General features: G+C 32.6%; 5 protein-coding genes across 5 annotated transcripts; 2 read left to right on the forward strand and 3 right to left on the reverse strand.

Moving 5' to 3' along the window:
• Window positions 1-3,489: 3,489 nt before the first annotated feature.
• On the reverse strand, window positions 3,490-4,047 carry HELRODRAFT_146853 (hypothetical protein; the record flags this gene model as incomplete). Its single annotated transcript, XM_009027058.1, has 3 exons — window positions 3,490-3,650; window positions 3,765-3,868; window positions 3,938-4,047. Coding segments are annotated over 3 exons (375 nt in total), but the record flags the coding sequence as incomplete, so codon positions are not given.
• Window positions 4,048-11,563: 7,516 nt separating this feature from the next.
• HELRODRAFT_189088 (hypothetical protein) lies at window positions 11,564-15,137 on the forward strand. Its single transcript, XM_009027059.1, has 7 exons — window positions 11,564-12,182; window positions 12,253-12,692; window positions 12,844-12,952; window positions 13,192-13,347; window positions 13,426-13,800; window positions 14,089-14,315; window positions 14,543-15,137. The coding sequence occupies exons 1-7, from the start codon at window positions 11,660-11,662 to the stop codon at window positions 14,846-14,848; spliced, it is 2,136 nt and encodes a 711-aa protein (XP_009025307.1). The 5' UTR covers window positions 11,564-11,659; the 3' UTR covers window positions 14,849-15,137.
• A 259-nt stretch (window positions 15,138-15,396) lies between these two features.
• On the forward strand, window positions 15,397-19,379 carry HELRODRAFT_107293 (hypothetical protein). The gene is made up of 11 exons (XM_009027060.1): window positions 15,397-16,723; window positions 16,863-17,015; window positions 17,145-17,189; window positions 17,448-17,580; window positions 17,779-17,879; window positions 18,065-18,114; window positions 18,282-18,435; window positions 18,626-18,723; window positions 18,863-19,105; window positions 19,126-19,296; window positions 19,334-19,379. Exons 1-9 carry the CDS (start codon window positions 15,541-15,543, stop codon window positions 19,058-19,060), a joined length of 2,115 nt encoding a protein of 704 aa, XP_009025308.1. The 5' UTR covers window positions 15,397-15,540; the 3' UTR covers window positions 19,061-19,105; window positions 19,126-19,296; window positions 19,334-19,379.
• A 758-nt stretch (window positions 19,380-20,137) lies between these two features.
• Window positions 20,138-22,603, reverse strand: HELRODRAFT_95214 (hypothetical protein). Its single transcript, XM_009027008.1, has 7 exons — window positions 22,465-22,603; window positions 21,955-22,350; window positions 21,606-21,826; window positions 21,405-21,491; window positions 21,117-21,224; window positions 20,765-20,943; window positions 20,138-20,664 (listed from the first exon to the last, which is right to left on the reverse strand). Exons 1-7 carry the CDS (start codon window positions 22,574-22,576, stop codon window positions 20,538-20,540), a joined length of 1,230 nt encoding a protein of 409 aa, XP_009025256.1. The 5' UTR covers window positions 22,577-22,603; the 3' UTR covers window positions 20,138-20,537.
• A 1,670-nt stretch (window positions 22,604-24,273) lies between these two features.
• HELRODRAFT_163081 (hypothetical protein) lies at window positions 24,274-26,781 on the reverse strand (the record flags this gene model as incomplete). Its single annotated transcript, XM_009027061.1, has 6 exons — window positions 24,274-24,584; window positions 24,890-25,136; window positions 25,221-25,487; window positions 25,573-26,074; window positions 26,487-26,610; window positions 26,751-26,781. 6 exons carry the CDS (start codon window positions 26,779-26,781, stop codon window positions 24,274-24,276), a joined length of 1,482 nt encoding a protein of 493 aa, XP_009025309.1.
• Between the last annotated feature and the right edge of the window lie 760 nt (window positions 26,782-27,541).

Below are 27,541 nucleotides of genomic sequence, written 5' to 3' on the forward strand. Positions count from 1 at the left end.
CATTAGGTCATTTTTTCCTTCTCTCATTCCTTCATTCTTTCATTCATCCAATTCATTCATTCACTGATATGTTCATTCATTCATTTTTAATATACATATATTTATTCATTCTTACAATCATTCACAATGCATTTAGCTAATCCAACTTTTATAAAAATACGTTAACAACATGTACAATACAAAAATACACTGAAACATGCATGCACACACACACACACACACAAACATACATACGTACATATATTCAAACAAACATACATCACTTAGACAAAGTGACTGATGAAAAACAAAGTAAACAAACCACTAATTTGTAAATTAAGTTAGACATAATTTTTTATATTCCTCACTCAAGTAATTAGTTAAGTCAGGCATTGCTTTAATTAGTATTACTACTTCTGCTACTATATAATAGCCACTCATATTGCGTAATAGAACGCAAGAACACAAAGACCCATAGTATAGCACATGTAAAAAAAATGTTTGTATGATAGTAACATGCAAGGAAAAAAAAAATTAAGATATTTTCATATATGGTACATCTCTTCTCGCTCGCTCTTTCTCTCTCTTTCTCTCTCTCTCTCTCTCTCTATATATATATATATATGTTTAAAATTTCGGTCTAATCCTCATTTTGTCTTTCACTCATTCACTACATCTTCCTTCCATTTCAGTGTCATTCTTTATATTCTCCTTCTCTTTCATTCATTCATTCATTTAATATTTTTCTCTTTTTCTCTCACACATTCATACATATTAATTTATCTGACAACAGTACAGCAGTCATAAATTTAACATTACATTGTATGCTGGGGACAATGATTACCAAGAATTGGCTCTCTTGTGTGATTGAATGATCATGAGATACATTGATATCAGAGCTTTAGTGATAATGATGATAATAATTGTCACCCTTGTCTGTTATAAGACAAGTTCAAAATAAATACACAAACATATGTAACTACACACACACATACACGCACACAAAACACACACACATACATAGAGCACACAAACACACACACAAATATATTGCATGCAATGGATTCTTAAAAAAATTTAATATAGGTACTCAACACAATATTCTATCATAATTAAAACTAGCATAACTTTTGATTGACATAACTTTTGACATAGATTGATTGAAAAAACCCTGAAAGAGAAGAAAGAAAGATAAGATGGAAAAGAAAGAGTGAGAGGGAGGGAGAGAGGGAGAGAGAGAGATATATATATAAAAATCAGAAAGAAACAAGAGGGTGAGTTTAAGACTGAGAAATGATAGAGGAAGAGATTAAATAGAAAGAGAGAGAAAGAGAGTGAAAGAGAGAGAAAAAGAGTGAAAGAGAGAAAAAGAGAGAATGGGTAAAGGGAGTGTGAGCAAGAATGAAAGACAGAAAATATAAAGAGATCCAAGAAAAAAAAAGGTTATAGGTGATTGACTGATTGCTGTCAAAATATATACACAGGTGAAAGATTATTAAATGTAGTTTTTCTTCACTATTTTATAGAAATATTAAAATAATTTCCTTAGGTAAGAAAGAGAGGTTTATAATAATAATAATAATAATAATAATACAAATAATCAACGCCAGCATCATCATCTTGATTAGGCCCGAATTTTGAAAAAAAACCACACATATCCTATTCATCACAGCAACAAAGACAACTACAACAGCTGCATAAACTACCATAGTCCAGTTGAGGAAACATAGTAGTAGTAGTAGTAGTAGTAGTAGTAGTAGTAGTAGTAGTAGTAGAAGTAATAATAATAATAATGGATGGTTTATTTATATTATAAATATCATAAGACCTTATCATAAGTGATAAGTGTGTCTTATGATGTTTGTTTATTGATCCACTGCAATTTTAATATATTTTTAAAATTATTTTCCAATAAAATACAAAAAATGCATGTAAGAAATCTAGATTCCATTTTATTTTAAGGTTAGATTTTTAATAAAAATCAAATAAAAATGTGGAGTTAACTGTTAAGGTGCTTAATCAAAAAAATTAAAAATTAATTTAAAAATTAATTATCCATTGAAATTAAGACAAACATATTACAATTACATACTATTTTCAAATTATTAAAAAATCCCTAAATATTGCTCTTTTAAAAATAAATTTTTATTACAAATAATAAAATAAAATTTAAAAAAAATTGAAAAAAGAGAACCAGCCACCTGAGATCTACGTAATCTTCTAATGAATTTAAGTCTGGATTAGTGTTAAATCCGGCAGAAAAATTATCCGGCGGTAAATGGGATGGCCATCTCGAGACGGCCAGGGCCAGTTGTTTCTCCAATTCCCTAATTACAGCCCACTGTTGCTGGATCAGTTCGTCCCTTTCTTTCAAAGCCATAACAACGTTCTCCGGTAAACCTTCGAGATCGACAACAGTTAATTCCGCCATATTTAAATTAAAAAAATTCATTTATTTGAGATAATTTTTGTAATAATTTTGATTTAAATAAATTTAACTTCAGATATACTTATTTCAAAATCTGACCAAACAACACTAATATCGCCATCATCACTAACGATAAATTCTTTTGTCTGTAACCAGGTCAACGTGATGATGAAGATGACATATACAACCAATGGCAGCTGTTTAAAATAGGTCAAAAAATTTGTAGCGTAACGTAACTCTTTTTATCAAAAAATATATACCGTTTTTATACACAAATTCAGCCAATAAAAACCACCTGACGCATTTGAAAATAATATATTTAATTACAAAGTTCATTAAATTTTTTAATTTGAGACAAAGAAAAAAGTCGTGACCTTTATTAACTAAAAATCTCATACTTATTAGATGAGTGATTAATTCATCTACAGACGTGTTAAAATGAATTTTATAAAAAAAAATCCGCTAAAATAGTTCTACAAATCACTAATTCATCAATTCCCTGATATACACACACACACACAAACATACATACAAACACTAACACATCCAACATGCATAGCGATAAAATTATGAAACTCACAATTGGAATAAAATTCATGTATAAAATTACACACACACACACACACACACACACACACACACACACACACACACACACACACACACACACACACACACACACACACACACACACACAAATTCATGTATAAAATTACACACACACACACACACACACACACACACACACACACACATATATATATATATATATATATATATATATATATATATATATGTGTGTGTATATATATACGTTTGTTTGGTTTGTTTCGGAAAGTATGAGTTTGGTTCGGAAAGTCACAATATCATTGGTATTATAATTAAGGACGGAAATAAAATGACAACATTTACGTTAGTAAAGATGGAAAGAGTGGTAGTAGTGATGATCATAATAATAATGATGATGGTGGTGGTGATAATGATGATGATCATCATCATCATCGTCGTCGTCGTAGTCTTCATTATAATTGCGGCAGTCTAGGTTGTTGTCGTTGTTGTTGATGAATTTTAAAATTTTCCAGAATCTGTTTAAAACTGTGGTTCCTGGTCTCCACTGCAATGCCCTCTATTGACCTAAATAACTCGACCTGACCTACTTTTGCTTCCGGGGGCCTGGATAGAAACTGGGCCATTGCAATGAAGTCCATGTCAAGTAGCTCGGATTGGAATAGTTTTAAAATCCCTGTTGGGAATGTTAATTACAAATTAATCAGTCAATCAATTAACCAACCAGTCAATCAATTAATCACTCAACCAATCAATCAACCAATCACTTATCCGATCCCAATTAACCAACCAAGGGCGGTTCTGAACAGAAATTGTTCTCCATCCCGGAAAAACACGTCCCAAACTCTCGAAGCTAAATCCAGATTTAAACATCTTGAGTAGATAGAAAATATCCTGAATGAATGAACGAATGAATGAACGAATGAATGAACAATCAATCAACCAATCAATCAACCAACCAACCAATCGATAATATACAGATCTGCGGTTAGTTTTTGATCGGTAAAATGTTTGTACAGTTTCGGTAGGTTGTATTTGAAGAAGTAATTAAACGCGTTGTAGTAGATTGTCATCTGAAACAAACAAAACAACACTTACCAAAATTATCATAATAATAACAAGGTCAGTGGTAAATGTAATTAGCGTTGGTCGGGCAAGTACCATGTTGGAGTCCAGTCTGAAGAAAGCCACAAAGATGGGGCGGTTTAGTAGGTTGGCAAAGCAAACAAAAGCTTCCTCCTCATTCATATTCAGTAGAAACATCGCGGCCACGAAAGACATTCCTTGGACCTGTGTGTGTGCGTGTGCGTGTGTGTGCGTGTTTAATTATCATAATGGTAATAAATATTGAAAGAAGTAAAAAAAAAAATTTACATATCCAATGTCTGGCCTGTAGCAAACGTAAGCACCTAGAAGTCCCTCCAAATATTCATGATATGGACCATTCTTGTAAGTGTAAATGTATGTATGTAAGTATGCATGTATGTATGTATGTATGTATGCATGCATGTATGTATGTATGTATGTATGTATGTATGTATGTATGTATGTATGTATGTATGTATGCATGTATGTATGTATGCATGTATGTATGTTTGTATGTATGCATGTATGTATGTATGTATGTATGTATGTATGTATGTTAAAACCAAAACATGATGAGTGACACTGAACCGTCAAACATCAAGTAACAAATGGATTAACACTTTGATTTGTCGTTAATTGCACATGTCGGCATTCAGTTGGATATTTTCAAGCACACAGACACGCAGGAACCGCTGCAACAAGCACGGAATGTGGTTAGTTGCGAAAAACAGTTCCCTGCTGTCGCCTGATCTGACGCTGATCATTTTACATATTGCCTTAAAAAATTTAAGGGTGTTGGGGTCCATCGGACCGAGAACCTCGATACATATTGGCAAGAATTCCATCGAGGGGAGGGCGTTCCCATATTTTTTCATTTTCTCGTCCGCTGCCCTGGCCGCGGCCAAATCGCATTCTTTACTTGTCAGGTTTATGTATCGTTCGGCGAGGGTGCCAGGGACCGTAAAATCCCACGCCAAACATCTGCCGACTCTCCAAGGTATTAGTGTGCATCCGTCCGGGCGCCTACCATCATGCGCAGAAATGCCGGATGGTTCCTTGAGAACCGGGATTGAAGCCTTGGAGAAGAGTCGACAAATGTATTCGTTTAGCGCTGAGTAACGTAGTTGACGACCCCACCCAGGCGACAAACCAAACCGTGGTGCCCAAACTCGTCCGCCCCTGCGCCACATCGGCACGTGTATGTATGTATGTATGTATGTATGTATGTATGTATTATTATTATTATTAATAATAGAAAACTTAATATAGCGTTCGTTATAGCAGTTTTCACAAACGCTATCAAATTATAACTAATATTAATAACAAAATAGCAAGAATGAAAAGAGATGAACTATAATGAAAAAAGGTATGTCTTTAATTGTCTTTTAAATTCAGCAATGCTCATTCCAGGCATTTTGAGGGCTGACGGCAAGCCGTTCCATACGACAGGGCCTGACACAGCAAAGTCACGCGATCCAATCTTTAGCTGTCTATGAGGAACCACAAGAATGTTCGAATCGTCAGACCTCAGACGCACACCAGATGCGATCGAAGTTTTTAATTTCAGTTTATCTGATAAATATTTTGGATCCAGACCATTTAGTGATTTGAAAACTGTGACAGAGATTTTAAAAACAATTCTTTTATTTATGGGCAACCAATGCAAATCACTCAGGATCGGTGTGACATGATCATACCATCGACATCCAGCCACAATCCAGGCAGTACGGTTTTGTATCGATTGCAGAATTTTGATGGATCTAGCCGGGAGTCCATAAAATAAACTAATGCAATAATCGACACGTGAGTGCACTAACGCGTGCGCCAGAGTATGCATTGCGACTTTATCAAGTGATTCTCGAATTCGTTTCATTCTTCTAATCTGTGCCAAGCATGATATAGAGATCATCTTTAAATGAGATTTCATTGTTAGGTTTGAATCAATTATAAAACCTAGGTTCGACACTGCTTTACAGAAATCTATTTTTTTATCATTCATAACAACTGAATTTATATCCAAGTCCGCCAACTGCTGCCAGGTACCCTTTATTTTATTTTATTTTATTTGTTTTACCCTGGTTAAGCTTCAATTCATTTCTCGACATCCACAGATTAACCTCCGCCATGCATTCAATGAATCTCGTAATCTCGTCTTGAAATAACTTCGGTTTACCTGATAACATAATATGAATGTCGTCTGCATATGCATGGCTTTTAAAATCATATGAATCAATTATCTTCAGCACATCAGATGTATAAAGCAGAAACAATAAAGGACCCAAAATGTATGTATGTATGTATGTATGTATGTATGTATGTATGTATGTATGTATGTATGTATGTATGTATGTATGTATGTATGTATGTATGTATGTATGTATGTATGTATGTATGTATGTATGTATGTATGTATTTTAAAACCAAAACATGATGAGTGACACTGAACCGTCATATTTATGTATTTATGTATGTTTGTATGTATGTATGTATGCATGTATGCAATTTTTTGGAAAAAAATTTAATAGATTAACATGGAGACTAATTTGGGGCCTAAAATTACCATTCATCACCATCATCATCAACACGACCATCATTATCATCACGACTATCATTATCATCATCAACATCATCATCACCATTATCATCATCATCAGTAGCACCACCACGATCGTCATCAGTACTTTTTGGAAAATCCCCAGATTGGGGAAAGTTCTAGATAGATCAAGCCTGATAAGTTCTATACTGTTCTCCCTGCTAATGGCGACACTGAGGTTGTTGTTATTGTTGTTGCAGTTGTTGTTGTTGTTGTTGCTACAGTTGTTGTTGTTGCAGTTGCTGTTGTTGTTGCTGCAGTTGTAGTTGATGTCGTTGTTAAAGTTGTTGCTGATGTTGTTGTTGTTGCTGCAGTTGTTGTTGTTGTAGTTGGTGTCGTTGCTACAGTTGCTGCAGTTGTAGTTGATGTCGTTGCTACAGTTGTTGCTGATGTTGTTGCAGGCGATAACATCTTCAATATTATCACTGCCACAGACTGCATTAAATTGAATTAAATTAATCTACCGAGTTAGCTCAGCTGCTAGAAGTTCCATGTCTCATTAATCAATAGTATTAATAACAATAATAACAACAACAACAACAACAATAATAATAACAATAATAATGTTTGTAGTATTTCCGTACCGTTGACACCTGAGTTGGATGATCTAGATGTGAAATCACTACAGCTGTAAGCGTCATCATTTTCGTTATTATGGTTATTGCTAATATTATTATTATTATTGTTGTTGTTGTTGTTGGCCAGAGATGATGATGATGATGAGGATGATGATGAGGACAACGACGATGAAGATATGACGGAAAGATGTGATGATGACGATAGTGACGATGGGGATTTCTTATGATGAAGTTGATGATGGTGGTTATTATTATTATTAATGCTATTATTATTATTATTATTATTGTTGTTGTTACTAGCGGTTTTTGCTGTTGAAGTTGTCGTTGATTTTGTCCTCAATAAATCTTGGAATCTGTGCAAGCATATCTCATAAAGTTCTGCAAGTGAATGAGTGGTGAATGAATTAATGGATGAATTAATTGATGAATGGATGAATTAATTGATGAATGAACGAAAAAGTAAGTAAATGAATGAGTGAATGAATGAATGAATGAATGAATGAAAGAAAGAACGAATACAAAAAGTTTACGTTATCAAGGATAGAGATGTTTCAACGTTAAATCTACCCCATAATCAAATACTGACTGAACAAACCAGCCCGCCAATCAAATACTGACTCAAAAAATCAAACAACCAATCATAAAATGACTCAACCAACCAGCCAACCAACCAGCCAACCAACAAGCCAAACAACCGTCCAACCAGCCAGCCAGCCAGCCAACCAACCAACAAACCAACCAACCAACCAACCAGCCAACTAGCCAACCAACCAACCAGCCAGCCAACCAGCCAACCGACCTTTAGTAATATTGAGCTCGTTGCCAATCACTAATTTCCAAACTTGGCCCCGGACACTCGACGGAATGCCTAACCACCACAATTGCCTCGTATTATAATTGTTTTTCCTGTTATAATAACAATAATAATAATAATTTCAATAATAATAATAATAATAATAAACCAACACATCCTCCCAATATGGAATCAATTCGTTCTTCCAGACAAGAACTGATGATGATGTTAATTCTTCCAGTTTCAATTGCATCTTCAGTCGTTCCTTCATCTTCATTTCTTCCTTTTTCTCTTTTTCATTCATTCATTATTATTTTTATTTTATTAATTATTACTGCTCAACAATTTATTCAATCATGTACGATTTCATACATACATTCATTCATTTGTTTGTTCATTCATTTATTCTTTCATTTGAAAATTCATTCACCATTCGTTTGTTCATTAAATAATTCATTCATCTATTCATTCATTTATTCATTCATTCGTAAATTCATTCATTCATTCATTTTTATTAATGTTATTTCTCATTACTTCTAATTTTAAGATTCTCAATCATCTCCTGATACATGATTCTATGCTTCTCCTCCTCCTCAATATCTTTGCTAGGTAGGCCACTTAATTAACATAATTTATTCATAGAGATTGTAATAACTAAGTGGCAAAATAAAGTTATGAATGAGTTAATGAATGATGGATGGATGAATTAATGAAAAGATGAACCGACAAATAAACGAACGAACGAATAGAATATGACAAACGACTATTATATCCATTTAAAAAGGAACGAACGAATGAACGAATAAATGCATGTAATGAATATTTATGAGTAAAAATTAACATACTACAGTGAATAAATGACAAGATAGTTATAAGATGGTATCAAATTTCAATTGTATATGCGCATAAATTATGCAAATTAGCTGATGTAACTAACGCCTGTCTGGACTGGAGTATTAGGGCTGTCGTTGATTTTTCAAGTATTGTGAAGTTGGACTTTGAGGATGGAATTTTGTCTTTTAATCTGTTTGTTCATTCATTCATTCATTCATTCATTCGTTCGTTCGTTCATTCATTCGTTCGTTCATTCATTCATTGGTTTGTTCGTTTATTCATTCACCAATTCATTCAACCTGGCGGTGTTGCAATGCAAGTGATCAAGAACCAAATCATTCATGCATTAATTCATCCATTCATCCACTGATTCATTTTTTTATTCGTTCATCCATTCGCTCATTTAATCATTTATTCATCTATTCATGCAATCCATCATTCATTCGTTCATTCATTTGTTTGTTTACCTGGTAAAAAATCCCACCATAGAGTTAACCCTTTTAATGTTATTATTACATCTATAAGTGACGTCATTAGCGTTACTATTTTTAGAATACGATGACGACGACGACGATGTTGTTGTTGTCGCTGATGATGATAATGATTGTAATAATGATGATGATAATGATGTCGTTGTTGTTGCTGGTACTGATGATGATGGTACTGATGATGACGATGGCGTTACATAACCATTGTTTGCTGTTGCAGATGTTGTTGTTGTTGTGTCCTTCTTATTTGATTGACAAGAGGGAGTGGTAGTTTGTCTATTGTTGTTGTTGTTGTTGGTGTTGTTTTCATCATCGTTGTCATCATCATCATCATCGTTAACATCATCACTATCATAACTGCTGATATTTTTGTTGGCATCATTATCATTACTTAGTGGTCCTGCTGGTAGTATTAAAAAAAATGACGATGATGACGATGATGACAAGGAGAGCGGTGATGATGATGATACTATCGTTATTGACGATGATGATGATGATGACGACGAAGTTGTTGTTGTTGTTAATAATGATGATGATAATGGTGGTGGTGATGACGATGGTGATGATGTTGTAGTAGTTGCATATGCATTTACTGCTTTGAATGCAATTTCAGAGTCTAAAACGCAATGTGACAATGATGATGCCGTTGTTGATGTTGTTGATGATGATGTTGAAAAAGGTGATGGTAATGATGCTGTTGTTGATGTTGATGATGACGATGATGTTGGATAAGGGGATGGTAATGATGCTGTTGTTGATGATGATGTTGATGATGATGATGTTGCTGATGTCTTCTCATCATGTACAGTTGCAGTTGTGAAATTGCAAGACTTCGAGTAAAATGTAGTAGAAACTGTCGTCATCATTCTTTTTTTCAAAATGAAAAATTTCCCAAAATGAATCTTCTCCCTCTTTACTTCTCTTGTCTAATTCTCACATTTTCTAATTTCAAAAACTCCCCATTACAAATCAAATTTTACGTAAATTATCTGCTGGCTGGCTGGTATTACCTATGTGTTTTGAAAAATGAAAAAAAATACCCAAATTAAAACAATATTAATAGTATTATTAGTAATAATAATAAAATTAATAACAATAATTATAATAATCTAGTGATCCTTAGTAACATGCCCCCAAGGTAAACCCCAACTTTCACTAACCAAATGACTAGTGACACATTTGCCAATTTTAATTTAATTCAATTAATTTGATAAAAAATTAGAAATCTTCTAATTGAATAATTCACTGATTGATTCATAGATTCATTTGATTAACTAATGAATTCATTCATTGCCATTCATTTATCATTAATTCATTCATCTATCTCCTATTAGCTATCTATTTATTTTATAGTTTTATATACATTCAATCATTTGTCAATTAATTGACTAATTAATTATTTAAAATTTTAAATGATATTTTAATAAATTTATTTTTAACACCACACCACACAGACTTCTTAAATTTTGAAAAAAAAAAATCACAAACAAATACTAACACACCCATTGGATTATCATAGAAGAGGCTTGGAGAGCTTTTTAACATGTTTCTGAATTCAAAAAATGAATGGTTTATTAGTAAATTCGTTTCAATAAGGCCAGTGCCAGTTTACGGTATCTCCTGAAAAGTTGAATTAGGAAATACAAAATCAATACTAAGTCTTAGTAACTAAACTACTAAAGTTTAGTTTTTACTTTTAGAAAAGAGACACTACACTACTACTACCTGGTTTGGTTTGTGAGAGTGAAACGAATCAAAATTGAAAAGAAATTTAAGAAAGTATTTAACAAATTAAAATTATTTAGTTGTATTTTAAAAATAAAAATTGGATTTTTTGTTATTAAATGCAATTTATACTCTAAAAATATTGTCTCTTTAAATGTTTACGTAAGTCTCGATAGCTTTATAACATTTTCTAAAATGAAACTTATATGGAAAGTTTATGCAATTTTTATTTTAATAATATGTAATTATTAGTAATTCAGTCACATATTAGCTTTAAAATTTGGCAAACATTTTGTTGTATTGTTGTAAAGGGTTTTGTTGTTGTATATATAAAATATAACATATTTATATTCTATATAGACATAACAAATTATATATAATATGTGTTATATTCTCTATATATATATGTCTGCTGTAAATATGATCAGCAATTTAGTCAGAGTGAAACTCGAAATTACGTTTAAGTTTACTTTTGTCAATCTAAGCATCAAACGCTTTTAAACAAGTGACTAATTTTTTAATGATGTGGAAACGAATGATCAACTAAAAAATTAAATTTTCTTCGATTTTACATTTTAAAATATAGTCATGAAAACGTTTAAACGGACTGCGGCCGATAATAATAATAATTTCCTAAACAACACTAACAGTAGCAGTAACAATTTCGCTTATAACATCAACCACAAATCTACCATCTTATTGAAACTTCTTGACGGGTTAGGTAAGCCAACGAAGAGAGGAGTTAGGCAGTGTCCTAAGTGTGGCTACGTGAATGGCCTGCGAGGATTTCAGTGTAAGAATAAGAGTTGTGCATTCAGGTTCAAAAATGAGCTAGTCGTACCAGCTGAGAATGATAAATCTCTCTTTGATGTGGATAAATTTTTAGATACTGAGTATTTCAAGAAAACTTACAAAATTGTGAAGTTAGTATCTTCTGATAGATTTTATTCTGTCCAAAGACTGGTGACGGATGAATGTGAATTTAGAAAAGAGGATTGGGGCTTTGTGTATTTGCCATTTTCTGAACATCCTCGTAATAGAAAACCCATTGATGATATTGTTTTGGAAGATTTTGAAAATTTCCAAAAGATGGCAAATTGCAGCATGACAAGTATGTTAATTTTTTTTTGTTTTTAATAACTCCTTAATATCTTTATCTTTCAAATATATCATTCTATCAGGCTGTGAGAACTTTTCAAAAGATTCAAGAACATCACTCTACAAGAAGCATAAAATCAGAAGAAGCAATGATGAAGACATGAGCCAACCAAAATGTGAGCATATCAAAGCAGCCTACCTCTCGGCTCACACAGGCACCATCTTCCCCATCAACCGAAATGTTTTGGACACTGTGTATCTACCCATGGAGACAAAAATCCAACTCACTAAACTACTTGTCAACCAGTCAGACTTAAATGTCATTGTCCAAAGAGTTTCTGATCATGTTTTTGTGGTCAGGATAAATTCAGATTTTTTGCACCCACTGGGATTTTCCCATGTTCATGTGACAGGTATCTCTGGGGAAAGTGAAAGTGAAACTCTAATTGGAAGTAATGATTTAAAAAAGAATTTTTCATTAAAGTGCTGGTGTGGTCTTAGTTTGGATCTGGATTTTTTTAAGGTTTATTTTTTAGTTTTTGTTTCTTTTTGGTTCTAAATGTAGGTAGAATTATTTTTAGCTGTTGCTAACTCAGTGATTATGAATGTTGTATTAAGTTATAAATAATCTCATAATTGTCCATAGTCCTCATTAATATTCATGAATTTTTCAGGACTCCACCTACCAGCCCTGTACATTTTTATTTGCCTGCCTGCTGGCTCTTAGCTCGTCCTCCATTTATAACAGCCTTTCGTTCCCCCTTTTGTCTGAAATGGATGAATGTAATGATCTATCAATCAATCAATCATATCTTTATAATTTTATTTTTTTAATTTTCATTAATTTTCATTGACAGCATCTTTTATTTAAGTTGTATATCTTCATAATAAAATCAATTGTTCATTAATATTCATATAACAATGATCTTTCAATTAAAAAATATTTTTATTATTCACAATAAACGTATTTAATAATATTATTTGGTGTAATTTTTCATATTTTTCATAATTGTTTGACTCAGATTATAATCAAGTGAACATGGTTCAGGAGTCCATGTTCAATGTTGACCCAATTAATTCTCAGTCACCAGCCAATGGCAACGAAGAGGATGATGACCCAATTACGAGATCTGAAGATGTTTTAGAATATTTAAAAAGTTTACCAAAGAATGATGAAGGTTCATTAAATATAACTTTATCATTGGTTGAATTTTATTCTTTAAATTTTGAATATTTCTTTTTAAATTCGAATTCAGATAAAGCCGGAACTTCACAAGCAAAAGAATCCTTTCAGCTTCAAGATGTTAACAACAGCAACAACAATAACAATAATATTAATGCAATCAATAATAAAAATAACAAAAATAATACTGACATTATTAATAAGACAGTTATAAGTAGTGGCAACAATTTTAAACCAAGTTTAACCATTGTCAAACGCATCAGCAACAAAGGCAATGACATCAGCGGCAATAACGCTAATAACATTGTCAATAACAATATTAGTGACATCAATAACAGCAGTATTGGTGCTGTTAACAGCGTTAATAGTAACATTTTTAATAATAGTAACATTAACACTACTGGCTTGAATAATAACAACAAGCTGGCTAATGTCATTCACATCAAATGTAATTCTCTTTTTGCTATTTTTCAGTTTCATTGAATTTTTTATGAAAAATTATTTTTAAATAATAATTTAATTAATACTTTATTATTTTTATTTCAGCGTCCCAGTTCATTCCTCCATCAATCAATCAGTCATTTGATGATTGGTTGTTGTTTGTAGTTGAATGCATCCATGAAACAATGCACTACCGATGTCCAGGTTTATTAAATTTAATACTAACAATAATTATAACAACTATAATATTTCATAATTATAATATTTGTCGTTAATACTAAATAATTTTGAACAGGTAAACCCAGGCCACTGCACCTCCTAACCCCGCAGAACTTTTTCGACGTCGTACACGAACGTATTTCCCATTTTCACGGACTGAAGAAGAAACGACTTCCGGATTCGATACTAACCGTTTCTCGGTATCCGCCAACCGACACAGATCCGCCGTTCGGTCAATTTTTGCAATATATGTGGAACCTTAAGGACCCTAAACATGTCCAGTATATCTTTTCTACCTCAACGGTTTGGCTTTAATTTGTATTCTTTGAAATTTGTTTCCCTAATTTTTTTCAAGTCGAGTTTCTGATACGGTTGGCTAATCAATCAATCAATCATTCAATCAGTAGGTCAACTGTTCATTCATTCATTCATTCATTTATTCATTCAACAAATCAATCAGTCGACTAGACAATCAGCCGTTAAATCAAATAGTCAATCACACATTGATCATCTAACTAATTATTTCGCAGAATAAATTCGATCTATCTCAGTTATTCATCGAAAACAAGGACGGTACCTACAGCAAATACGAGCCGCAGATACCGACAACCGATTCGAATAATCCTCTCACCAACTCTAAACCGATCATTCGACCACTGCACTTGAAGACTCAGCTAGAGATCGGTTTTAACAAAGATTATAAATTGTCGAAACCGTTTATAATCGAGTGGATGCCGGATTTTTATCCGAAATCGAAAGTCGGTCGGTTGGTGTTGAAATACGAGTTCAGTCACTACAACTGCGCAAGACCCGATGAGACTATTGAAATGTGTTGAATTCGTAGTTTTGATTGTTATTGACTGAATGATAATCATTCTTTTTTTTTAATATGGATAGATTGATAATGAATCAATTAATAATGATTTAATGACCTATTTGCTGGTTGTTCTCGATTGATTGATTAGTTGATTGATTGATGATTGAAACATTGTTATCTCTTGACTGCTGCCATCATTTATTTTTAGTTGGCTAGTGATTGTTAGACAATGTCCATTTCTTTGTAAGACTCAACGTTTTTTTCATTCGTTTCAATGTTTATTCGATACAGTTTTCTAATAAAATTACAAAATTAAAAATAAATCGTTATGTCATTTCGCTTTTCACTCACATTTAACGGTCAAAAGTTACGATCGTATATTTACTAATTACGGAATATTTTTATTTAAAATGTTAAAATTTAAATTTTTTAAAATTGTTATTCAATTTGCCTCAAAGTCTATTGATTGCGTTGCCTATGGCAAACAGTAAGCGATAAAAAGCCGTACATGTTTGTTTCACTTTTAGTTTATTAATTGCTTACAAAATGTACGCTTTAAGGTGTTCAACTGGATCGGTTAGAATTAGGCAAAAGATTTTAAATGTTTTAAAAATAAAATCGCTAAACTATGCGACTGGTATTAGTGAAAATGAAATTGCTAAGAGACAACACTTGAGAAAATCAAAATTGGATGAATTTCGTTTGAATGAAATGAGGGAAAAAATGCGAAATTTACATAAATTAGAATCTACTAATATCATTGATAACTACGACGGTAACAACACTAATTACGCTAACAATAAAGGTAACGTCTGTCAGAACTCAACAAAATGGAATAATGATTTTATGGAAAGCCCGTACACCCTAGCAGATGGCGGCCAACAACATAATGACAATATTTCTCCTGCCTTCAACACTGAAGGACCATCAAAAGACACTGAATTCATCAGATCATTGTTGACATCATCTTCACCAACTAAGGACAATGATGGGGCCGACAATGTTAAAATATTATCTTATGGCAGAGTGAGAATAGACAAACCAATTAATAAGAATATTAAAAACCTTAATAATAATGACTTATTTAAAAATGAGGTCAACTTGATGGCCAAGAGAACTGATGTTAATTTGTTTGATGAGCAGTATTTTAAACTTGACTTGAACACAGATGGGCACGAGAAAAGTATTAAAAATATAAAGAAAAACGACAGCGATGATGTCAATGATGATAAAAGTGTATCTAAAAAAGATAATAAATTGAGTGTTAATAACCACGATGATGATAATTCACATCATCTTCATCTCAACAATTTTATTGAACAGCAATACTTTGGTTCATTGCAACAAAACAGCAATAAATGCAATGATCTTGGTGATAGTAGTAGTCCAATGTCTCCCCCACCATCACCATCATTCTCAGCACCGTCACAATCAGCATCATCGTTAGAGAGTTTCATTAATCAACAGACTCATCTGCAATTCAGTAATTATTGCAGTAGTAATAATGGAAAGCCTAATAGTATTAACAACAAAATATTTTCACATGAAACTACCGACAAAGTCTACATTAAAACTACCAAAATACCTGATGGCAATTGTAACATCTTAAATTTTTTTGATGAACAGTTTTTTACTGATCAGCGCACAAATGAAGAAACCTCCAGAGATAACAGTACTGGCCAGTTTTTGCCTAACTCACTAACTGGAACCCCCTACCTAGATGAATTTAGTAACAGAACTGAAACAACAAAAATTGAAACACTAACTAGAAGACAGTTAAAAAAATTAGTAAGTGAAAAAGTGAACATTGAAAATCCCGTAACAGCCTATGATGCTTTGGTTAAAATGAAGATTGAGAGAAAGAAACAGAAAGAAGAAAAGATGAATGAAGATGGTATTTTTTCATTTATATTTTTTATTATTTGATATTAATAAAATAATATTTTATCACAAAAATTTATCAAAAATTATACAAAAAAATATTCTTAACTTATAACACTTTCTCAAATTTGTTGAAAATAAATAAAATTCAGATCTTGTAACCCCCTCAAGAGCCAAAAATTGGACCGGCCCAGTTGATAGTAAGGGTTTCAAGATATTGAAAGATCAAGTTAAGAGGGATGTACAGCATATGATTGATTCTGATCTTGTCTCCATGCTCTGTGATTCTATACTATTTGAAAATGGTTTGTATTGTATGTATGTGTATATGTGCTTGTATATGTGTGTGTGTGTCTGTGTATGTATGCATGTATCTTTGCATAAAATTTTATCTCAATTACTATTTGTAATATTTCTCTCTTGATTATTTTCAGAGCAAGTAATAATTATTGACAAACCATACGGCCTACCTACGCACGGTCAGTTATGATTTTCATAAGTATCAATCTTTATATGATATCAATCATTTATATGATTGATATTATGATATATCAGTCATGTATATGATTGATATCATGATATAAATCATTTAATGATTTACAGATGGATGAAAGAATGAATAAATGATAGAATTACAAACTAGTAGCGCAATTTTTCAACCTTTTGACAAAGATTTCAACTTTTTTTGAACCTTTTTTTTTATCTGTATTCACTGTTGGTACATTTTTTTGATTCAGGAGGTCCAGGAGTGGACAAAAGTGTGTCTTCACTGCTCGACATCATGGCCAATCGAAGAGAAAAGTTTCTAAAATCTTACAAATTAGTCCATAGGCTCGATAAAGAAACTACAGGAGTCATGGTACTAGCTAAGTCTGTAAATATAATTCAAGTTTACTTTTTATCTATTTCATTTCGTTGATTTGATCATTTTTTTTATAAGTTAATTTGCATTAGTGATGTGAAAATTTGATTCTTCTTCCTTTTTCAATTTATATAGTGCTCATTTATAACCAAAAAAGGTGTTAAAAAGTATTTATAATTCTTTCCCTAATTTTTTGTAATGGTTAGGACAGAGCAAGTCGCGGACATTTTGATGGGAATGTTCAAAAAGAGGCAGGTCATAAAAACCTACTGGTTAATAACCAGAGGTGTACCAAAACCCCCACAAGGTTAAAAGTGTAGATGATTATTCACGTTTAAATCATCAAAGTAGTATAGTTTCAGCATCAAATTGTTGGGAATTATCAAATTGCATAGATACTTTGTTAATTATTTTAATAATTATCTATAATCATAAATAATTAATTAGCATTATTGATTTATTTATTAACTGTAAATTTATTAAAACCTTTAGGACAAATAGATATACCATTGGCTGAAGGGACAGTTGGTAACAGATATCGGGTTGGTTTGATTAATCGATCAGTTTTGTTTGATTGGTCATTTTGATTGATTGAATAATTTGCTAATTAGTTTGATTGCCCGTTTATGCATTCAGTCGTTCAAAATTAATTACTAACCAAATAAGCAGTTGAAATTATTTTAATTAATCACCAACCTTCACTTGTTAGATGGAACTCAGGCCCAGGTATTCAGACGAGATGAAGTTACTAAAGAAATCAGCACCCAACTTCGACAAGGATGACGTGAAGGAGGCAATCACTAATTACAGGGTGTTGGACAGCAGTGATTCATGTGCTTTAGTTGAATGCACTCCAGAATCTGGTATGCACTTGCGTATGTATGCGTGTACGTATGTATGTATTTACGCGTAAATTATTACCATGAATATTCATAATTATAAATCTACGGCTGTCAATGAGTTTATTTTTTTTTTACATTTTTTATACAAATGCACACATTCCATATTGAACAAGTTAGAAAGCTATCATCACATGACCTTTAAATTTGGCAGGAGTTAAACATCAGATCAGGTGTCATATGGCGTTTGCCTTGAACACGCCCATTCTTGGAGATCCTAAGTATTCACATTTTTCTAAGATAGCTCCTCAGGTTAAGATTTTAGCTATAAAGTTAATTTATTTTAACAATCAGTTATAATGTTAGTAATAAATTGTTCTAGATATAGTATCATATTACAAATATCATTTTAATAGAATTTACTTTCAAATTTTTAATCTAATACCTCCAGAAACTGCCACCAAGCATGCTAGAGAAATTAGGGATTAGACAGGCAAAAGTTCGCCACCTAGCGATGCACCTGCACGCTAGGTCTCTGGTTCTACCTGAGTTCCTCCCCAACGGAAATAATTTATTCGTTTCCGCTCGTCTGCCGCAATTTTTTGTACAAAACATGAAGTGGCTGAAGTTGATTATACCCAAAAAATAAGCAAGCACACACACTGGTACACATACATAAAATATACACACACAACACAACACACAAACTTAATTATACATACATACAAATATATTTCAACATACATAATGTACATACATATTAACAAATATGTATATATGCACACACACTAACTTTTTAAATCATTGCTATATTATAATATATTGTTTTTCATATATATATATATATATATATATATATGAGACGCACAAAAAACATTTATTAGAATACAAATTTAAGCAATATTGTTATCTAATTAAAATTATAAATGGTTATCTGATGAAAATTCATTAAGATAGTATACATATATGCATGTGTTCGTTTGATAATAACGAGAGTATTAATGTCAATTCTAATTAAAATAAAGCTTAATAATTTAAAATCAGAATGCTTAATATGTGTATATGTATGTATGCAGGTGTATATGTATGTATGCAATGTATATTATATATATATTGATTGATGAATGAATAGAATGTAGGTATATATATATATATATATAAACACATACATCATGCTAATTCTAATATATTATGAAAGGTTAATACGTTAAATCAAAATATAAGACAGCTAACGAGTAAAGTAAGGTGCTATATATATATATATATATATATATATATATATATTCGGTAGAATTCATACAATACCATATATATAGTATCTGGATACAACATATAATCAATGTTATTAACAATCATCTATCACAAAGCGTTTTATGAGAGCCATACAAGCATCAGTAAGATGGCTAATATCATAAATATATCATTAACTAAAACAGTGTCACAGACTCACACACACACACAATATTTATATCAATATGAAAAAAAATAAAGCTGTTCTGTTTAGTATGGTAGATAATATATATATATATCTTGTAAAAGCTGTTATGAATATATGTATGTATAAGGAATGGATATAATATGATTATCAATATGTATATAAAGAAACACACACAACACATCATGCGATAAAAATGGACGAAAAGATAGTCATTTGAATGAGGATATCATACCCACACATATATATAAGGTAAATATGTAAATATACATTTAACTGTATATAAATCCATACACACGCACGCATGATATCATAAAAGATTTGAGATGAATGAATTTAAAATACGTAATGAATCGCCAAACTGTTAAAACTAAAATATATTTGTATATATATATATATATATATAATGTGAATAAAATGAACACCAATATTAAAAATCTAGCATACATATACACACGTACATCCGCAACGCAGTATAAAATTACAGGTTTAAAAGCTGTTTAACAAGTTTAGAGAAAAATTTAATTCATTTCATGGTTTCAACCTGACGTCTGTGGTAAATAAATTTAGAAATTTGGAGATAAAAACTACACAGGTTAATAATAATGACAAACTGCCGGAATTTATAATTCTCGAAAATAGGCAGGTACAACTACTCCCACCAAAACAACAACAGCCAACGACGAGCACATTACTGGGGCCACTTAGAGATGGGTCTCATGGCGTCAGCATGCCAGGCCCTTAAATTAACTAGAGCTTCATTTAAACTTCTACACCAAGACTCTCTATCTTCTTTGGTGTCAGCTGATAACCAGTGTCTGAAAATTTTGAAATTTGATTGGTTGAATAAAGTTTCAATGATTTAATTAAAAAGCCATCTGGCTTTCCAGTTAATCAGAAATCAAACTAATCACTAACTTAGTAGTAATAGAGGCCAGTTTATCGTTACAAGTCTGTATCAGTGTATTTCGATCACCTCTCCTCTTGTTTCTCATAGTCTCAATCTCGAACGTGTTGGGTCGGGCACAAACTTCGCGTGTGACCAATCCCACGCTTGCTGTTATGCAGGTTTTTAGATCGACCGTTCCAAGGGGCTCCTTAGAAAAATGTTTGAAAATGAATGTTAGCTCGATGATGATGATGTCGCTGCAAAGTGTAATATGCCGTCATTCATACGTTGTATTTGTACAAAAACAGGCCATGTACACATGAATACAACATATACACAATCAAACACACACACACACACAACCACGCACACACAGCCAACCTTATACAATTCGTCATCAGGGTACTTCCAATATGACAGAACTCCATTTTTCAGTGAGAACCATCTTCTGTGCCAAGCTCCCAACCCACTAACATCCTCAAACATTGTCTTGTAAGAGGGAGTAATTTTTTGATTGAGTTTAACATCTATTTATGCTTATTTACAAACACACACACACACACACACACACACACACACACACACACACACACCTCACATTTATACCAATACAGCAGATATGTAGTGGCAGAAGAAAAGAGAAAAGCAGAAAGAGAAACAAAGAAATACCAAGAAATCTTTCCTCTCAATCACGTTCTCCATCATGCATTTGAGGTTCATCATGATACAATTCTGTATAGGACAGGACTGGGGTATCTAATTTGAATAATTTATTCATTCACTGATTTGAATAATTTATTCATTCACTGATTCAATTAATTTAATTTATTCAGTCAGCGAACCAAAGGAATGAATATAAATTCTACAAACCCTTTCTAATGCAAATGCACTGAGTGATACATGTGATCTATTCAGCTTTATGGAGGCTAGTTGAATGAAATTTGTGCTCCTGACTGAAGCAGCTGTCGTAGCTGCTGAACCCACACCTGACGACGTTTCATATCTTCTCGACGATCTGGGAGTCAGATTGAGTAGTCCTGTCTTCTTTGGTGTCTTTTTTCGAGGTGAGTTTATTGGATCACTTGGTGACACTTTTGTCACTGACTGAAGCGTATCAATTTTTTTTATAAATTATTATTATAATTAATATTTTAATAAATTGTTAATACCAATAATTTTAAAATAATATATTATCACGCCAATGTTTTAAAAAATCTACCGACCATTCCATAGATCTCAACGACAATGTCAAAATCCTGGCCGACATTATTAATATTTATAAGGTTGGGGAATTCCAGGTAGTCCCTACGTCCCCTGTTCTTGCTGCACCCGTAGAGCTGGCCGTCGTGCGTTGACGTCATCTGAGTGAACATGATGTGTGTCTCGTGTCTGATCATAATCAGGAAGTAATGAGTCGTCGTATCTTGAATTGTCCCCAGTTTGTTTAGGAAATCTCCCTTTATGGGCAGCCTGATGTCACTGATGGTCAGCCTGCCCTGGGGTCCAAGTAGGGATGTACCTCCCCCTCCCCTTCTTGATGTTACCATCACTTTCTGATAGTTCGGATTTTCTTTCAGTTTCTGCATCTCTATCAGGTAGGCTTCGCGCTTTTTACCTTACAAAATGTTCATAATCAAAGAGTGCAAAATTTAAAAAAAGTTATTTAAAAATAAATCAATAGATGAGTGAAAAACCAAAAACAAACAAAAATACAAAAGAACGAACTTACAAGCAACAAGTAGCAGTCTATTACACTCAACAGCTTCAGCCGATCCGGCAAACACGGACATATCGTGACAGCACTTATTCAATGCGTTACTTGTCTGGTGTATTACGTTCATTTCCTGATTTACTAACTCTTGCAGCTCCTATATATAATATATGGTGGGGTGGTAGTGATCCAATGTTTTACCAAATGAAATATTAAGATTGATGTTAGAGTTTAAATGTTCACTAATCGATCGTCACCATTGTAATGATATTCGCCAGCTAGCATCATAATCATCATTACCACCACCACCTCAACTATCACAATAGGGTTCTAATAAATACCTTAATTCGTTCTTTAACATTCACGTTGTTATTATTATTATTATTCTGGATATTGTTCAGTTCTGTTGTTAGATCGGGATAAAGCTTCTTATTGCGCCTGTATATTTGTATGCATGCAATAATAATAATAACAATAATAATAATACAGGGTCAATAATAATAATAATACAGGATCAATAATAATAATAATAAAATCACTGGCAACCCCTACATTACGACGCCTCCAGTAGTGTTGTTAGTTTGTTGCTGCTGTCTTTGTTTATGCATTTCGTAATAATGTTGTTGCTGTTGTTGTACGTAGTAATTATTGCCATCTCCATCGTTATTATTGTTGTTATTATTATTGTTATTATTATTATTTCTAGATGTTCTCTGCTGTTTGCTTGGGGGTGGTTGACTTTTAGGCCTCGATTGCTGATTAGTTGGAATTTTTTTTAAATATATAAATACAATGGACCAGTGAGAATTGAGATTCTTAAAAAATAAACCAACCTATGAGATTTAACATTCTAAATAATAGAACCAATAAGAATTAAAGTTCTAAATATAACCACCATTAAGAAAGATTCCATAAATTTATCACACCAATAAAACAAGCACACACACACACGCGCGCACCTGTTGTCTATACTCTTGCAATGATATGTAACCCCTGGGTTTTTGAAACGACCCTGACCTTCTCTTAGTGTGTTTTCTCATCACAACAGGAGCCTGAATTTCGATCGGTTGGTTGAATGATTGATCAAGTGATTGATTGATTGCTTTGTTTATTTAATTATTGGTTTGTTTGTTCGCTGGTTGAATAGATTGATTCTTTCATGGCGTGAATATATTGTTGATTGATTGACAATAATAACGACAAACACAACAACAAACAACAACACTAACTGAAGATTTTTCATCATTAATATTGTAGGTGTCATCATAATCGTCATTATTATTATTATTGTCGTCGTTAGTTTTAACATCATTTGGTGGAATTTGGACGGCGAGTCCATCATCATCATCATTATTATTATTGTTATCATCTAGAATCCCGCTAACATCAACATCATCATCGTTATCATCATCGTTATCATCATCGCTATCATCATCATCATCGTCATCTACGGCCGATTCCTCTGTTATGGATTCATATATGTTTGATGGCTGACTTTTATAGCCATCATTGCTTTTGGACTTGTTCTCCATTGCGCTATTTGAACTGTTGCAAGAATCAATTAATTAATTAATTAATTAATTAACTGTCAATCAATTAATTAACGGTCAATCAATTAATCAGTCAATCAATTAATTAGTGAACTGATCAATTAATCATACAATCGGCAACCAAGCCAAACCAATCAATCAATCTATTCTATCATCTTAACAGTTAAGATGATGATAATTAGGATTTAAAAATTCAATAAATCAAAGTTACAGCAAACTTTAAAAACAACCATAATTAAAATAACAACAACCAAAGCCACAACAACAATTAGAGTGACTACGAGAACCTCAAAATGCTATCTGATGAAGCAACACTGTACTCATTGTAAGCCACATCACCAAAAGTTACACCCTTCTGATTATCATCATCATTAATGTTATTGTTACAGTCACCATCATCATCGTCGAATGAATCGATAAATTTATCCTTAACACCATTATTATTATTTATTATCTTTGCTGAGTCATCGTTCGAACTCAACAGTCTTGGCGGTTTCGGAGGTGGGATACCTGAATTATTGTTAACAAGATTGAACAGGGAATGAGGTTTTCCAGTATTTTTGTTGTTGTTGTTGTTGTTAGTAATGGCTGTTGTTGACGTATGTTGGGTGTTGCTATTTTTGGTGATGTTGAAGTATGTTGTTGATGTTTTATTAGTGTTGTTGTTGCTGCTGCTGTCTTCAATGTCGAAACCCATCATCTTCAATTTGCAGTCAAATTCTAGTTTAAAAAATACAAAATTGGAATTAACTCAAGTGCATTTTGGGATCAATTAGATCATTATTTCATCATCATCATCATCATAATTATTATTATTTCCAAATTCCTCAAGCATCATCATCATCACACAAACATCATCGTCGTCGTCATCATCATCGCCACCATCATCATACCACTTCTGAGTTTATTCCTTTTCTCTTCCTTCTTATTCAGAGGTGTAACAGCTGCTGCACCATCACCACCCTGACGACAAGTATCATTATCAGTATCAGCTCCAGTGAAATGACCAGCAGCATCATCATCAGCAGCACAGGCTTTAGCATCATTATCATCATCATCGTCGTCGTTTAATTTCTCAGTCTCCCATCTGCATCCAACAGCTGCTAGCTCATTTTCTCTTTCTTTTTTTAACGTTTGCGCCTTTGCAAATTATAATCATAATAAAATACTTATTAATATTTATAATATAATTATAATTAATGGTAATGTCATACTGATCATTACCTTAGAATCAGACTGAACTTGTTCAATCAATTTCTTCTGCAATCTCTCCGTTGAGGTTTGCACCTTCATTCCACCAACGGGAGACTTACTGGGAGTAGCCTTACCTCCTGGCGTCCAATCAGATTTCTTCTTCAAGCTAGAGGATCTCCTACTGGCCGATGGTTTTTTCTTGTCGTTTGATTTTCTGCGGGCTGATTGGACAGCTGCAGATTGCTTCATTTTGCTATTAGTGGTCGGTGTGAAGGCTAAAGCAGGCATAGGAACAGACTGTCATATCGCAAAAATTATTATATATAATTATGATCGTGATATATTTAATAATTATTATAAATATAATTATAAAAATACGAACCGAAGTTTGTTGAACTCGGTTTTTCCAGGCAGACAAACGCTCACGGACGGACTTTCTGGTTGGTTCGTCACCAAAGCTATCATTCAATCTGCGACCACCTCTACTATTAACGTCTTTATTATTAATATTATTGTTGTTGTTGTTGCATGCAGATTTAATGTCATCAATGCGTCTTAGCAATGCAGCATGCGAATTGTTATTGCTGTTGATGCCAGAATTATTCGTACTGCTTAATGATGATGATGAAGGATTTGCAGCAGCAGCAGCAGCATTGGGTGTAGAATTGGTACTCTTAGTATCAGGCAATGATGGGTTTTTCCCACTTTCATCATCAAACTTTACTTTATCACTACTCACATTGGCATTCTTGCCATTTCCACCACTGTTGATGATAACTGAAACTGAGCTAGTGTGGGTTTTTCCAACTGCAATCTCGACTTTTGGTTTTTCCACTGTTATTTTGATAGTTTCACTTTTAATTGGGGTACTAGTATCAGTACTGCTGCGATTATTATTGCCATTAGTTGTCTTTATGTTTATTTTAGTTGTGGTGGTTTTAGCAACTGACGATGAAGAGGATGTAGAAGAATATGATGATGATGATGACGGAGTTGTTGATGATGATGATGGAGTTTTTGATGATGATGATGGAGTTGTTGATGATGATGATGGAGTTGTTGATGATGATAGCTGAGAGGTGGACTTGACAGCAGCAGTATCAAATTTATTTCTATATTTAGATGGTGTTGTCGCTCTTTCAGTTCTGCTTCAGTAAGAGGAGCATGGAAATGGAAACAATTTAAATATTAATAAAAAGTAAATAAATATGAATGGATTAAATCATAAGTTTTTAAATTATAACTGAAATAGGTGAATTATTATAAGTAATTATAGGTATAACAAAAGTAGTACACCTTATATTGTAATGTATATTTGATTCATCCTCCCACTCATTCAGTTTCTCGGCCAGGGCTGCCAATCTCAACTTTCTTGAAGAACTCTGATTGGCAGTGGCTGAGAAACTGTCAATCCCGACGTCTATTGAATAAATTTCAAAAATAATTATAAACTTATGAGCAAATCCGAACCTGTAATGGCAAAACTTACAAGTTAAAAAAATTACAATTCTAATTTTTTATTCTAATTATTTAAATTCATAATTTCCACAAATATACTACCTCTAGCGTCGCTGCCAGACTTAGAAACCATTATAGGCGTGCCAACATTTGAATCAATCTCTTTTAAACATTGTCTTTTATTGGGGGACACTAAAGAAAACAAAAACAACAAATAAAATAAACAAACACCTATCATCCAGAATCAATTGATCAAATAGTCAATAAATAAATAAATGAATAGAATATATATATAATTTATTCATTCAAACAATCCACAATCAATAACTAAAACATAAAAATTTTAAACAGTGATTCAACTAAAAGTGGACTACCATCGTCAGAATTAGAAGTAGTTGTGGCACCAGTCGAGTTACTATTGGATCTATTTTTAAGTGAAGATGGTGATGTTTTCGGTTCGTTATTACTACTACTGTTGTTGCTGTTGATCATTTTGGAAAGCATTTCTTTGCGCTGCTTGGCTCTTTCTAATATGGCCTAGAAATAATTTTGAAAAAACCTCAGTACTCATATCTGATCTCTCATGTAACTTCAATAATTAAAAATAAAACATTAGCAGATTATTTTATTTTAGCAGTGTTTAGTTTTTAGACAGTAGTCCAACAATACAAGAAATAAAATAACAATTCAATTTTATTTAATTATAATACAATACAAGTATCCAGTCTAATTTTTCAATCATTTTTAAATTAATGAATAATTTAATTTAAAAAATTGAAATAAAACCTGAGTGACATCATCTAACGTGGGTTCGCTCATGATCGTTAACTAAATTTACAACAGCTACGCTACACTAACTTCGATTCTTAAAAAATTAAAAAGTAATTTTTCCG

Source organism: Helobdella robusta, assembly GCF_000326865.2.
Source record: "Helobdella robusta unplaced genomic scaffold HELROscaffold_5, whole genome shotgun sequence".
NCBI lineage: Eukaryota > Metazoa > Annelida > Clitellata > Rhynchobdellida > Glossiphoniidae > Helobdella > Helobdella robusta.